The sequence below is a fragment of the Neofelis nebulosa genome, chromosome 12 (genome assembly GCF_028018385.1).
Source record: "Neofelis nebulosa isolate mNeoNeb1 chromosome 12, mNeoNeb1.pri, whole genome shotgun sequence".
NCBI classification, from domain to species: domain Eukaryota; kingdom Metazoa; phylum Chordata; class Mammalia; order Carnivora; family Felidae; genus Neofelis; species Neofelis nebulosa.
This window is the reverse complement of record NC_080793.1, coordinates 38,948,226-38,962,166: the sequence shown is the minus strand read 5'-3', so window position 1 is coordinate 38,962,166 and position 13,941 is coordinate 38,948,226. Positions and strand designations below refer to the sequence as shown.

At 39.7% G+C, this 13,941-nt stretch overlaps 1 protein-coding gene across 6 annotated transcripts in view; it reads right to left on the bottom strand.

The window, feature by feature from the left end:
- UBAP2 (ubiquitin associated protein 2) overlaps window positions 1-13,941 on the bottom strand; it is a 112,030-nt gene that overhangs the window by 69,093 nt on the left and 28,996 nt on the right. For 5 of the 6 annotated variants that reach the window (XM_058695095.1, XM_058695099.1, XM_058695096.1 and 2 more), the window contains exons 2-4: window positions 12,410-12,549; window positions 5,548-5,625; window positions 2,426-2,536 (exon numbers count right to left, since the gene is read on the bottom strand). In XM_058695095.1, coding sequence (XP_058551078.1) covers window positions 2,426-2,536; window positions 5,548-5,625; window positions 12,410-12,508 — 288 coding nt within the window. In that variant the 5' untranslated portion in view covers window positions 12,509-12,549. The remainder of the gene's footprint in view (window positions 1-2,425; window positions 2,537-5,547; window positions 5,626-12,409; window positions 12,550-13,941) is intronic. The other variant, XM_058695100.1, reaches the window with a different exon arrangement.

Genomic DNA, 13,941 nt, shown 5'->3' with positions numbered 1-13,941 from the left:
AAGACACTCTTCCTTAAGAAAAGCATGGACATTTCCACTTAACATTTTTTTCAGAGAAAAAATTTGGATTCAGAAGATCCTGGCCCAAAATAAGGTTAGCCAATAGGACAAATAGATTTGTTTGCATTCATGATTTAAAAAAATTTTTAATGTTTATTCATTTTTGAGAGAAAGAGAGAGAGCACAAGCAGGAGAGAGGCAGAGAGAGAGGGAGACACAGAATCTGAAGCAGGCTCCAGGCTCCAGCTGTCAGCACAGAGCCTGAGGCAGGGGGTTCATGAACCACGAGATCATGACCTGAGCTAAAGTCAGAAACTTAACCGACTGAGCCACCCAGGCGGCCTTCAGTGGTTTATTTTAAATGTTCTTGCTCCTATCAACCCTACAGTGTTTACACTGTCTAGCACCCCAGTCCAATAAATTCTACCCCAGTCAGGGGAAGATATTCCTTACAGCTGGTTAGCCATGGCTGCTGCAGACAGCAACCAGGTAGGTAGGTTCTACTATCAAAGAAAAGATGTACCACAGCATGATCCTAAACAAACCAGGGTTTCAAAAGGACTTTCCCTCTGCCTCTTCTCTCAACAGCCTTCTCATCTCTCAACAAGCATAGACCTTTTGTGTCTGTATTCAGGCCCTAATTTTGCTATTTTCTGATATGTGAAGAAATCAAACCAGATCTGACCCCACTTCATGATTTTCAGGTTCAAGATAACCAAAGATATATTCTTTATCATTCACCCCAGAACTAACTCCTTTGGGTTCAGTGCCAAATGAGCAGAGGAAGTAAAACTAACTAAAACAGAGAACTGGACATTTCATTTAAGATTTAAAAATTCACCCAACTACCACAGAAAAGGAATAAAGTCTGCTGGAGCTAACGGAAAGGCAACACAAAGTAGTCTCCTGGCCTACCTGTACCATAAAAAAGAAAACAGGCCCTCCAATTAACATTTTGGAAATATTACCTTTATTCAGAGTAATTTTTTAAATATGTAAATAGGAGGACAGATTAGCCCTTCAGCTCATTTTGAAAATAATAGAGATGGGGCACCAGCATGGCTCAGATGGTTGAGCATCTCAATCTACATTTCAGCCCAGGTCTTTATCTCACAGTTCATAGGACCGAGTCCCCCGTTGGGCTCTGTGCTGACAGATGGGAGCCTAGTTGGGATTCTCATGCTCATTCTCTCTCTCTCTCTCTCTCTCTCTCTCTCTCTCTCTCTCTCTCTCTCTCTCCCCCTTGCCCACTCACGTGGTCTCTCAAAATAAACATTAAAAAAAAAAAAGAGAAAAGGAAATTAACAGAGAGCCATTCTACACTGCAACCATTAGCAATGTGGTAAACACACTCCCTAGAAAACATAGGCCTAAGTGTCAGCAAACAAAAACTATTCAAAATTTTATTTCATCACTTAACATGATGTATTTTCCCAACAAACTGACATATTTGGTAGCTCATCATGTTGACTAGTGTTATCTTGAATGGAATTTTACTCACAGATATTGCTATACTCAAATAGTGAAATATTTTCCCAATTATCTGATTTTTATAATTATAAAAAACTCATTCTGCTTATTTTATATTAAAGATAACATGTTTTACTTTCAAACAGTTCATTTTTATATAGCCTATCCTTAAAAATGAGAACCTGACTAAACTTGAACAGACAAGGAAGGCATTTCTGGTTGCATTCATTTTTATACCCCTTTTAAGGTGCATCATTATTTGTTTTAATCTGCTCTGAAATGGTTTCAATTCCAAATACAAATGAAATATTGTGCAATCTCCATGTAGAAATCAAAAGATTAGGGCTAACAACTGCCTACTGTGGCTTTAGTTATATCCTTCCTAAAATAAAAGGGATGAGCGTTAGTGTGCTTACACATCCTCAAACTTTACTAAACAACAACAACAAAAAAAAACACAACAAAAAAAAACACAACAAAAAAAAACACACTTTGTTTTTTCCTTATTTTATCTATCTGTCAAAATTTGTCTGTAGAATATTCACACATAAGCAAATAGATATACCAGCAAATCCTGGTTTTCTGTTAGTCTAGAGATATAAGAAGTAGTAAGAGGTGACGACTGAGATGAAGAAACATGAGCAGTGAAGCCAAGAGAAGTTTTTCAGGTGGTGAAAATGTCCACAGGCCCAGAGAATTTGGAAACTGTGTAAGGCTGGAGTAGATGACCAAGTTCTCTTTCGAGTCTTCAGATTCTACAACTTCATGAAGAAACCATATATAACAAAAACAGTCATTTCAGGTTAGTGTTCTTTCTGGTCTTAAAACAAATATGGAATGGAACCCATAACCCTCTCCACCCCCACCCCCAAAAAGGTGAAGTTCAAAATGCAATATGGAATTAGAGACAAATCTTGGCACTGCAAAACAATTAATAATAATTAGTAATACTTACCGTGTCTGAATTCCCTTCCAGCAATATATTGATAGCTTTGTTCACATCTCCATTACAGTCATGTAGAGCCACTATGCACTCATCCTGATTTTTCCCCGTCACTTCCATAAGCTATCAAAATTATGAGGAAATAGTTAAAGGGACCCCAAAATGGCACTTAATATTAATTTTAAGATTCTTCTAGGGGCACTTGGGTGGCTTAGTCAGTTAAGTGTCTTGGTTTCAGGTCAGTTCGTAATCTCATGGTTCATGGGTTCAAGACCCTTGTCAGGCTCTGTGCTGACAGGGTGGACCCTGCTTGGTAATCTCTCACCCTCTCTTTCGGCCCCTTCACTGTGTGCGCGTGAGCTCTCTCTATTATAAACAAATAAACATTAAAAAAAAAGATTCTGGGGAGCTTGGGTGGCTCAGTCAGTTAAGCATCCTACTTCAGTTCACGTCATGATCTGACAATTGAGTTCGAGCCCCAAGTCAGGCTCTGTGCTGAAAGCTCAGAGCCTAGAGCCTACTTCAGATTCTGTTTCTCCCTCTCTCTGCCCCTCCCCTGCTCACACTCTGTCTCTCCTCTCTCAAAAATAAACATTAAAAAAAAGTTTTAAATAAAATAAATTTAAAAAAGATTCTTCTATATAAAAATAAAAACTACACAGTCCATCCACATGAAGATGCCCTCCTTCGAAACTCTGAGCTTATAATCCAAGGATAGGTTTACCTGCTTTTTGTAGCCATTCATTGTCTTTTTATAAATACAGAAAAGCCAAACTACTAATTAACCCTCCTTCAAACTGACCAAGTATCAGATTATTAATCAGCAACGCACACATACATATATACCAACATTCTCAGCATATTCAGAGTCAGCTGACTACTCTCTTAGTTCAATGGCCTGGGATTTGCAAAATTCTGAACCAAACAGTAAGTGGACTATACATTTCCCAAAGACCAGCTGTATGTGGCTACATTAACAGAACACCCAGTCCAACTATTTTATACACAGAAAACATTCCCTATGTGGTCTATCACCCCTTGGATTAGAACACTAGAACACTCCACATACATACTAAGTTGCAACACCTAAAGTTCTCACAAATGAAATTCTATAGCTATGACCAACTCACTTCTAGACACAGTACTTTCACAAGCAGCTTCAACAGGGCACTATGTTTGAAGTAATCAAAGAAATCCCCTGATACATTCTCTGTAACAAGGCAGATTAAGCTAGTTAACATTTTCATCACAAGTATAATCACAGATTAGGCACAAGACAGGTTTCTTAATTACAACTGAAATGTATGATTTACATATCTGTTGTGTTTTACATACATATAACTGTTTTAGTGTGTACTACCTGTTCAAAATGGTATGACCCCAACATCTGAAGTGCTTTCTCTAGGGTCAAAAAACTAATTGATAGCAAAGCCTACCTGGAATCTAGGTATCTTGATCTCATAAATACAGCTCTTTGCACTATACCCTCTCTCTCTGATTTCCTCTCTGCTTTACACAGCTAAAGTTCTGCACACTTTACAGCTTTCCAGTGCTTTGGTCTTTGGATATCTACTAGTGTCAGTTTTAATCAATGATCTGTTTTGTTGTTTTTAATGTTAACTTATTTCTGAGAAATAGAGAAAGAAAGCATGCACATGGGAAGGGAAGAGCAGAGAGAGAGATGGGGACACAGGATCTGAAGTGGGCTCTGTGCTGACAGCAGAGATCCAGATGCGGGACTCGAACCCATGAACTGTGAGATCATGACCTGAGCCATAGTTGGATACGTAACCAACTAAGACACCGAGGCGCCCCATCAGTGATCTGTATTAACACGATACCTGCAATATGCCTGTGTTAAGATGAATATTAAGTATCAAAATTACCCCCAGTGATTGAATTAGTAACAGACTGAAATTTAAACTTCTAACTCTGAACTCCTGGACCAGTGCTCTTTTTTTATGTATCTACTATGCTATTCATATAAAATGCAATATAATATGGAGCAGTACGTCTCAAACTGTACATAAATCTCCTTCCAGAAAAAGAGTTCTATAATTTTTAATAAATTTTTTATGGCCTTCTAAAAATATTACCAATAGTCTAACAACAGCAACTATAAGTAAAAGCAAAGAGTTTACATAGTAAAGGGCAAAATAGTTTGTTAGGCAGGAAGGTAGGCATGAGTGACCTTAGATGTCCAGATGGAGAACTCTAACTGAGAAGAGTCAGGGGACCACCCGATTCCACCTATCTAGCAGTGGGTTTGTGGTTAAACATCCCAGCAGAGGAAGATTCAAGTCTGTTGTGCTTGTTGCACTTGTGCAGAAAGCAGATGTTTGTCCTTATTTGACCTATGTCTCTAGAATACAAATAATGTCATGGTTTCCTACAGGTGCAGACTTCAAATACATCTTGGGAAAGGACCTGCATAGTTGGATAATTATTATATAATCCAGGTCTGTCACTCAAATGTTGCAACCTTAGGATTTGCCAAAAAGAAAAAAATTGATGTTAAGTCCACACCCCGAGTTTCCAAGGCCAACGTCTCTCTTGACTGGTCTGTTCCTCCATTGGAGTATATTTTACTAAAATTTTGTTTTAGTTTTTTTGTTTTGTTTGCTCTTCTGTAATTCTTTACCATGGCTGCAAAAAGAACTGAGACTTCTTTCTTTTTCCATCTAACTTTCAGTAACAAGTTCACTATGGGACATTCACTCCAAGAAAACAATTACTGGTAGACCTCTACCAAGGGATGGAACAAGAGAAGTGATACAGCTTGATTCTAGAATCTTGAAAGAAAAAGAAGTCTTAACAGGAAAGAAGATTTTGAGATTAAGATTTTATTACCAAAATGGCCTCTCAAAGTTCTAAGTGAAAACATCACCCTAAAATTTAATGTTATATTTTCCAGCCTATGTTTGGAAGCACAACCATGTTGAAAGAGGCAATTCAGTTCTTCTGAACATTAAACAAAATTTTCTGAAAACCTGCCAAATACTAAATGTACCTTCTATTCACAGGTATAGACAATGTCAATGTGCCTTTTCACAAATGTCTACCTCATCGTTGACAACACTAGTAACTATGAAAACTCTACTGCCAAAATAACAGTATAATTTGCCAAAACATACCTGTTTAACTTTCGCTTCAAACTCTGAATCATTTTTATCGAAGATCACTTGAGCGAGACGCATCTGTTCAGCTGTTGCCTGAAAAGCACACACACACCTTTTAAAGAGTTGAGCACACAAAATAGAAGTTAGATGCCAAAATATGCTGCAAAAAGAAAAAAGCTCTCAAGCAGTACAGCACTATGTAACAGAAATACTGATTAACTAAAAAAAAAAAACAAAAAAACAAAAGGACTCTGAATTTAGAGCTCTAAAATGTATACAATCTGTTTCCATAAGCCAAATTAGCATCAAATTAAATGGCATAAAGGTCCCATTCCTTTGGCCAAATGACAAAGTTATTATTCATCTCAACTGGCCATGTGACTCATTTAAATTTTCTTTCCCTTGAGGAAAGGGAGTGACAAGTACTAGAGAAAACTGGAAGAACAAGAAGCCATGGCAACTGCTAGACACAGGCTTAGAACCAGCCTGGCTGTCAAAAAAGAAAAAGAAACTCTGCCGTCAATTCTTAAAAGGTATCTTGGTCAGTACTGAAGAGAAGGGCTATATTTATCTAAATAAAAATTATGTGCAAGGGGGACGGGGGAAATGCCTGTGTGGCTCAGTCAGTTAAGTATCTGACTCTTCTTGATTATATCTCAGATCTTGATCTCAGGGTCATGAGTTCAAGACCCACGTTGGGCTCCATGCTGGGTGGGAAGCCTACGTGTCGGGGGGCGGGGGAAGAATGGCGCCTGAGTGGCTCAGTTGGTTGAGCATCTGACTCTTGATTTCAGCTCAGGTCATGATCTCCCAGTTCATGGGATCAAGCCTTGTGTCAGGCTCTGTACTGGGAGTTTGAAGCCTGCTTGGGATTCTCTTTCCCTCCCTCTCTGCTCCTACCCCACTCTCACTCTCTCTAAATAATAAATACAGAGAAGAGAAAAGAGAAAAAGAAAAATAGAATAAGGAGCAAAACCGATGAAAACACACACACAAAAAAACCTAGAGAACAAAGCACAATTGCTATCTTCTGTTTCAAAACTAAAAGGCACAGAGCACAAAGAAAATGATAACAATACATAAAACAACATCTAAGTTTTTCTAACTCAGAAATAAAAATGAAGACTATACACAAAGAAGAAACATAATAATAAACGTTTAACAGTTAATGTTTCAAGAGAACTAGAAGGTGAAAGGGGAAAATATTTTAAGTAAAAATTTAGGGGTGCCTGGGTGGCTCAGTCAGTTAAGCATATAACTCTTGATTTCTGTTCAGGTCATGATCTCACAGTTTGAGTTCAAGTCCCACATGGGGCTTGGCACTGGCAGTGAGGAGCCTGCTTGGGATTCTCCCTCTTTCCATGCCCTCCCCTGGCTCACTCACCCTCTCAAAATAAATAAACTTAAAAAAAAAAAAACAAACAAAAACCAACTCATTTTATACTCAAGTGTGAAGGGCATAAATTGTTACCAGCACCTAATCACAAGGGAATATTATTCCCATGAGCCTTTCCTCAGGAATCAACAACAGTATTGTCCTTAGACAACCAAAATGACTATAGACATTGACATAAGTATTTTTTTAATTGTTCTTAATGTTTATTCATTTTTGAGAGATGGGGGGGTGGGGGGGGTGAGGTGGGGCAGAGAGAGGGAGTCACAGAATCTGAACCAGGCTCCAGGCTCTGAGATATAAGCACAGAGCCTGTTGTGGGATTCAAACTCATGAACTGCAAAATCATGACCTGAGCTGAAGTCAGATGCTTAACCAACTGAGCCACCCAGGTGCTCCTGACTAAGTATTAATGGTGACTGCCGAGCATATACTCACTGTAAAAAAAAAAAAAAAAAAAAAAAAAAAGGCGGGGGGGGGGGGGAGGGCAAATGATATCTCAAAGGGAGAAAATATGCTATACAACAGGTAATGAACAGAGTATATAGATACAGTATAACTAAAAAGAAGAAGACTGGGGAATCTCTGCAACTTCCAGTTGTGGCTTGTCAGCTGATTTAGGTCCCAAGGGTCCCAAAGGCTGTACCCTGAAGCAATGGATGCACCAACCTATCCTTCAGGCTGGCACTGGCTGCCACATTATCATATTTACACTTGAGGGCCACCTCTATCAAGTAAAATATGATTGTAGGGATATTGGGGTGGCCTTGTATTAGGCCTGTCGTATGGAAAAAACATGTAGTAACTGTCACATAGAACCAAGAGGCTAAGTCCTGTCACCTTTATGATAGGGACTGCCTGTATTAACCTGTAACTAAATGTTGTTGTTGGGAGACAGAACTTGGCTTTGTTTTGGGAGCCTCCCATCTCCTTCAGATACCCTGCCAACATCCTATATTTTCAACCCAACATGGGGCTTGATCCCACAACTCTAGGATCATGACATGAGCCAAAAATCAAGTGTCAGATGCTCTACAAACTGAGCCACTCAGGCACCCCAATTTCTTGATTCTTATTAAGCAGTCCTGTGATTATTTTTTGTTTTGTTTTAAGGTTTTTAAAAAAAATACACTGGGTTGAGGAGTCAACTTCGGCTCAAGTCATGATCTCAAGATTTGAGTTCAAGCTCCACATTGGGCTCGCTGCTGTCCATGCAGAGCCCGCTTCTGTCTTCTATCTTCTGTCCGTCTCTCTCTCTGCCCCTCCCCATCTCATGGGCTCTCTCTCAAAAATAAATATACATTAAAAAAGAAAATACACAATAAAAGTATTCAGATACCACAATCTTCAACTTACTCTGAAAAGGTTCAGGGGAAACGCTATGTGTAGTTTCTCCTTTGTAAGAAGGAGAAAAAGATAAAGTAAACATGGTAAAAATGTTAGCATCTAGGAGATGTGGATGCAGGATATTCAGGAATTAGGTGTACTACTCTTGCAACTTTTCTCTAACTCTCAAAGCATGTTTTTTGTTTTGTTCGTTTGTTTTTTAAAGTGAGATTCAAAGAGACTGAAGTAATTCATCTAACTGGTAAAGTGGCAGGCCCACTCATGGTCTTCTCTCTTATCTCCCTCTAGTTTGATAGGTTATCTCAGAACACCTCTACCTTTGGACATTTAGAATTGAGTAATAATGGGGCCCCTGGGTGGCGCAGTCGGTTAAGCGTCCGACTTCAGCCAGGTCACGATCTCGCGGTCCGTGAGTTCGAGCCCCGCGTCGGGCTCTGGGCTGATGGCTCGGAGCCTGGAGCCTGTTTCCGATTCTGTGTCTCCCTCTCTCTCTGCCCCTCCCCCGTTCATGCTCTGTCTCTCTCTGTCCCAAAAATAAATAAAAAAACGTTGGAAAAAAAAAAAAAAAGAATTGAGTAATAAACATCTTACAGAATAAAGTTTTCCCCCCACCCTAGGTTGCTTCCCTAGGAAATACTTCCTAGAATGGGAGAATGGGATTAATGAATAAATGAACATGAACACTATTTTATTCACACTGCTTTGCGAAATTCTCGACACACATTTTTATTTTTTATTTTTCTCACCCATCCCAACCCTCATCACAAGTTTTTATAAAAGAAAACTAGGAATTTTTTTTTTTAATTTTTTTTTTAACGTTTATTTATTTTTGAGACAGAGAGAGACAGAGCATGAACAGGGGAGGGGCAGAGAGAGAGGGAGACACAGAATCAGAAGCAGGCTCCAGGCTCTGAGCCATCAGCCCAGAGCCCGACGCGGGGCTTGAACTCACGGACCGTGAGATAGTGACCTGAGCTGAAGTCGGACGCTTAACCGACTGAGCCACCCAGGCGCCCCAGAAAATTAGGAATTTAAGGGCCTAAGAATCTTTCCTACAGCTCAGTATGCAGTTTTTTCATCGCATTGCATAAAATGAGCCATCCCCAAAAGGCCCATGGAGAAACTAATGACAACTCTTGAGAGGAAGAGAGTCCCCTCCCCTAGTCTGGAGACTGATTCACTGGATATCAGCCCAAGAAGGTTACTTGGGTCTAAGATGAAAACAATTTATAATCCTGACATTTCATGTGGCCCTCCTTTAAAAGATTACACTTTTATCAAGTTTTTCTTCTTTTTAATTTAAGACAGAGAAAGAGAGAGAAAGAGCACAAGTGAAGAAAAGGGCAGAGGGAAACAGAATCTCAAGCAGGCTCCATGCTCAGCAAGAAGCCTGAGGCAGGGCTCAATACCACGTTCCTAAAATCACGACCTGAGCAAAAGTCAAGAGTCAGACACTCAACCAACTGAGCCATCCAGGCATCCCTTAAGATTTTATTTTTGGAGCACCTGAATGGCTCTGTCAGTTAAGCACCCAACTCTTGATTTCAGCTCAGGTTATGATCTCACAGTTCATAGATTCAAGCCCTGCATCGGGCCCTGCATTGACAGTGTGGAACCTGCTTGGGATATTCTCTCTCTCTCTCTCTCTCTCTCTCTCTCTGCCCCTCCCCTGCTGGCATGCTCACACTCTTGCTCTCTCTCCCTTAAAAATACACATAAAAAATTTAATTGTTTATTTTTGAGAGAGAGAGAGAGACAGAGAGAGAGAAAGAGAGAGAGAGAGAAACACAAGATCTGAAGTAGGCTCTTTACTGACAGACAGCAGAAACCCTGACGCGTGGCTCAAACTCACAAACCACAAGATCATGACCTGAGTCAAAGTCGGATGCTTAAATGACTGAGCCACCCAGGTGTCCCAAAAGATTTTATTTTTAAATAATCTCTATACCCAATGTGGGGCTCAAACTTACATCCCCAAGATCAAGAGTCACATGCTCCATCAACTAAGCCAGCCAGGCATCCCTAAAAGATAACACTTTTAATCTTGACTGATTCAATAAACAAAAACAAAAAAATATTGTTTTCATCTATTTTTTTTATTATTAGCAGGGTTGCACCTATGCTTACTTATAACTTGTATTCCTTCTTTGATAAGAGGCTGTGGATAAAATATTTTCTTAAGCATTCACCTATAAAGGGAGGGCCTATTCCAAAAAGTCCAAATTTTTCCAAAAATAGGTAGTCTTTCTTGATTATTTGTGAGTAAGTATCAGGGTAAATATATTTAGGAGTAAGCACTGTATAGATGTAGGTCTGTTGACAGAAGCAAAATACAAGGCTAAAGTTATACTGAAAAATGTAAAACAACAAGTAGAGTCTACACTCCGTGTCTCTCTTTTTTATATTTTTTAATGTTTATTAATTTTTTCAGCTTTGCAAGACATAGGGTTTTTTTTTTTAATATGAAATTTATTGTCAAATTGATTTCCATACAACACCCAGGGCTCAATGTTTATTTATTTTTGAGAGAGAGGCAATGAGAGTATGAGCTGGAGGGGGGGTTGGGGTTGGGGTGGGCAGGGAGAGAGGGAGACACAGAAACTGAAGCAGGCTCCAGGCTCTGAGCTGTCAACACAGAGCCCGACACGGGGTTCAAACTCACGAACCGTAAGAGAAATCATAACCTGAGCCAAAGTCAGACACTTAACTGACTGAACCACCCAGGCGCCCCTACTTTCTGTGTCTCTTAATATCAATAGGGCACTTGGGTATGAATGACTATTAAAAAAGTACCTGTAATTAGCTATCAAAGTATAGTCAGGTATCAATCTGAAATTTATGATGGGTCTCTAGAAAAAGGTTTGCAAAACTAGTCAATAACATGTATAAAATGCTCTATTTTGTACCAGGTACTGTAGTTAGCATTTTAATTGTCTCACTTCATTTAAAATAATAATATAGGGCACAGGCTCTGTGCTGACAACTCAGAGCCTGAAGCCTGCCTCAGATCCTTTGTCTCCCTCTCTCTGCTCCTCCCTTGCTTGCTCTCTCTCAAAAATAAACATTAAAAAAAAATTTTTTTTAAAGGTTGGGGGCACCTGGGTGGCTCAGTGGGTTGAGTGCTGACTTCAGCTCAGATCATGAGTTCATGATTTATGGGTTCGGGTCCCATGTCTGGCTCTGTGCTGACAGCCTGGAGCCTGCTTCAGATCCTGTGTCTCCCTCTCTCTCTGCTCCTCCCCTGCTTGCGTGCTCTCTCCCACTCTCAAAAATAAACACTTAAAAAAATTTTTTTTTAAATAATAATATAGGGGCGTCTGGATGGCTCGGTCAGGGTAAGTGTCTGACTTTGGCTCAGGTCATGATCTCATGGTTCGTGAGTTTGAGCCCCGCGTCAGGCTCTCTGCTGACAGCTCAGAGCCTGAGCGTGCTTTGGATTCTGTGTCTCCCTCTCTCTCTGCCCCTCTCCCACTCGCAGTCTGTGTCTCTCTCTCTCTCAAAAATAAAATAAACATTCAAAAAATTTTAATTAATATAAATAAATCTAAGGTAAAACTATTTATTTCTATTAAATAGAAATTAAATATTTTATATATATGGGCCTTATTAACTAAAAGCCATATAATATTAAAGAACTCTTTCCAGCCAACAATGCTTGAAAGTAAAGGCAGCTTTTTATAAGTGTCTTATAATTCATTTATTTCTCTACTTCAGAGTATTACTTCTCCATATATTCTGGATTCTCCAAATATATTCCAAGCACATACCTAGATTAATAATAAAGAAAAGGAGGAGCACCTGGCTAATTCAATCAGTAGAGTATGCGACTCCTGATCTTAGGGTTTTAAGTTCGAGCCCCATGTTGGGTGTAGAGATTACTTAAAAATAAAATCTTACCAAGAAAAAAAAGAAAAGAAAAAGAAGAAAAAGGAGATAGCTAGATGCTAACAGTAGCAGAAAAATGTTCAGAATCAAGTAGTTGACAGTGTCTATGAATCACTGCTTCTCTTTCCCATTATGTAAAATCTACTTTATAAAAACAAGATTCAAAATCCTAAGGTTTCCTACAAAAGACATATGTGCTTCCTACTTAACATAACTCTAAACAAAGCAAACAAGAGTTTCACAAAAACTTACCTGTACTACTTGTTTCTGTAGTTGTGATGCCTGTGTTCCTGAAATCTGTGTTTTTTCCCGAGAACCTCGGGAACGGTCACTGCTCACCGAAGTCATCATATACAGTATATACAAAATAACGTATGTACAAAATAGAAAATCTGCAAGAAAGCAGGCATGGTAAGCAGGCATTCCAAATTACAGTATGAGGCAAGAAAAAAATCCAGGGATAAGGAGGAAACATGAGACAAAACATAAAAGTTCTCTAAAACACAAATTCTCAAGAAATAATCCATTAAGGTTTTACATTTTCCTAGCAACAAGTGGACCAATTTTACTAACTAATGCAATCTCAAAGTTTAGGGAAAAATAAATTTAAAAAATGGGGCGCCTGGGTGGCTTAGTTGGTTAAGTGTCCGAGTTCAGCTCAGGTCATGATCTCACGGTTCTTGAGTTCAAGCCCCATGTAGAGCTCTGTGCTGATAGCTGGGAGCCTGGAGCCTACTTCGGATTCTGTTTCCTTCTCTCTGTCCCTCCCCTGCTCATGCTCTGTCTCTGTCTCTCAAAAATGAATAAACATTAAAAAAAAATTTTTTTAACGAAAATCTATAGTTTAAAATTATAGCAATTCTAAACAAAAATCTCAGGAGCTCCTGGGATGCTTAGTCAGTAGAGCTGACTATTTAGTTCACTTGGACAAGAGGGATCCCTCTCTGAAGGCCAGCAGAATGAAGGAGAGGTACTACAACAGCTAAATTTTTATGATTAGGACACAGTCAACAGTTTGTTGTATCAGTCTTTACTTTTTTTAGTAAAATAGGCAAAAACATCTGCAGAGAATGGGATGGGTGAGAAATGTTAAGAAAATGGATTCTCTCAGAATAAACTTAAAAAGGGGGGAGAAGGGCTGGGGGCCTACATGGCTCTTGATTTTGGCTCAGGTCATGATCTCATGGTTCATGAGATCGAGCCCACTGGGCTCAGTGCTGACAGTGAGAAGCTTCCTTGGGATTCTCTTTCTTCCTCTCTGTCTGCCCCTCCCTGACTTGTGCTCACTCTCTCAAAAATAAATAAATAAAACACTTTAAAAAAAAAAAGGGGGGGGGGTCAGGGAGCACCTGGGTGGCTTAGTCGGTTAAGCGTCCGACTTCGGCTCAGGTCATGAGCTCACGGTCAGTGGATTAGAGCCCTGTGTTGGGCTCTGTGCTGACACTTCAGAGCCTGTAGCCTGCTTCAGATTCTGTCTCCCCTGCCCCTTCCCCACTTGCATGCTGTCTCTCTTTCAAATATAAATAAAACATTAAAAAAAACTTGTTTTTTAAAGGGGGGGGGGGGCGGGGGGGTCTCCTGGGTGGCTCAGTCAGTTAGGCGTCCAGCTCTGGATTTCAGCTCAGGTCATGATCTCATGGTTTGTGGGATCAAGCCTTGTGTCCAGCTCTGCACTGACAGCGAGAAGCCTGCTTGGGATTCTCTCTCTCCCTTTCTGTCCTTCCCTCACTCAAGCTCTCTCTCAAAATACATTAACTGATGAAAGAAAGAAAGAAAGAAAGAAA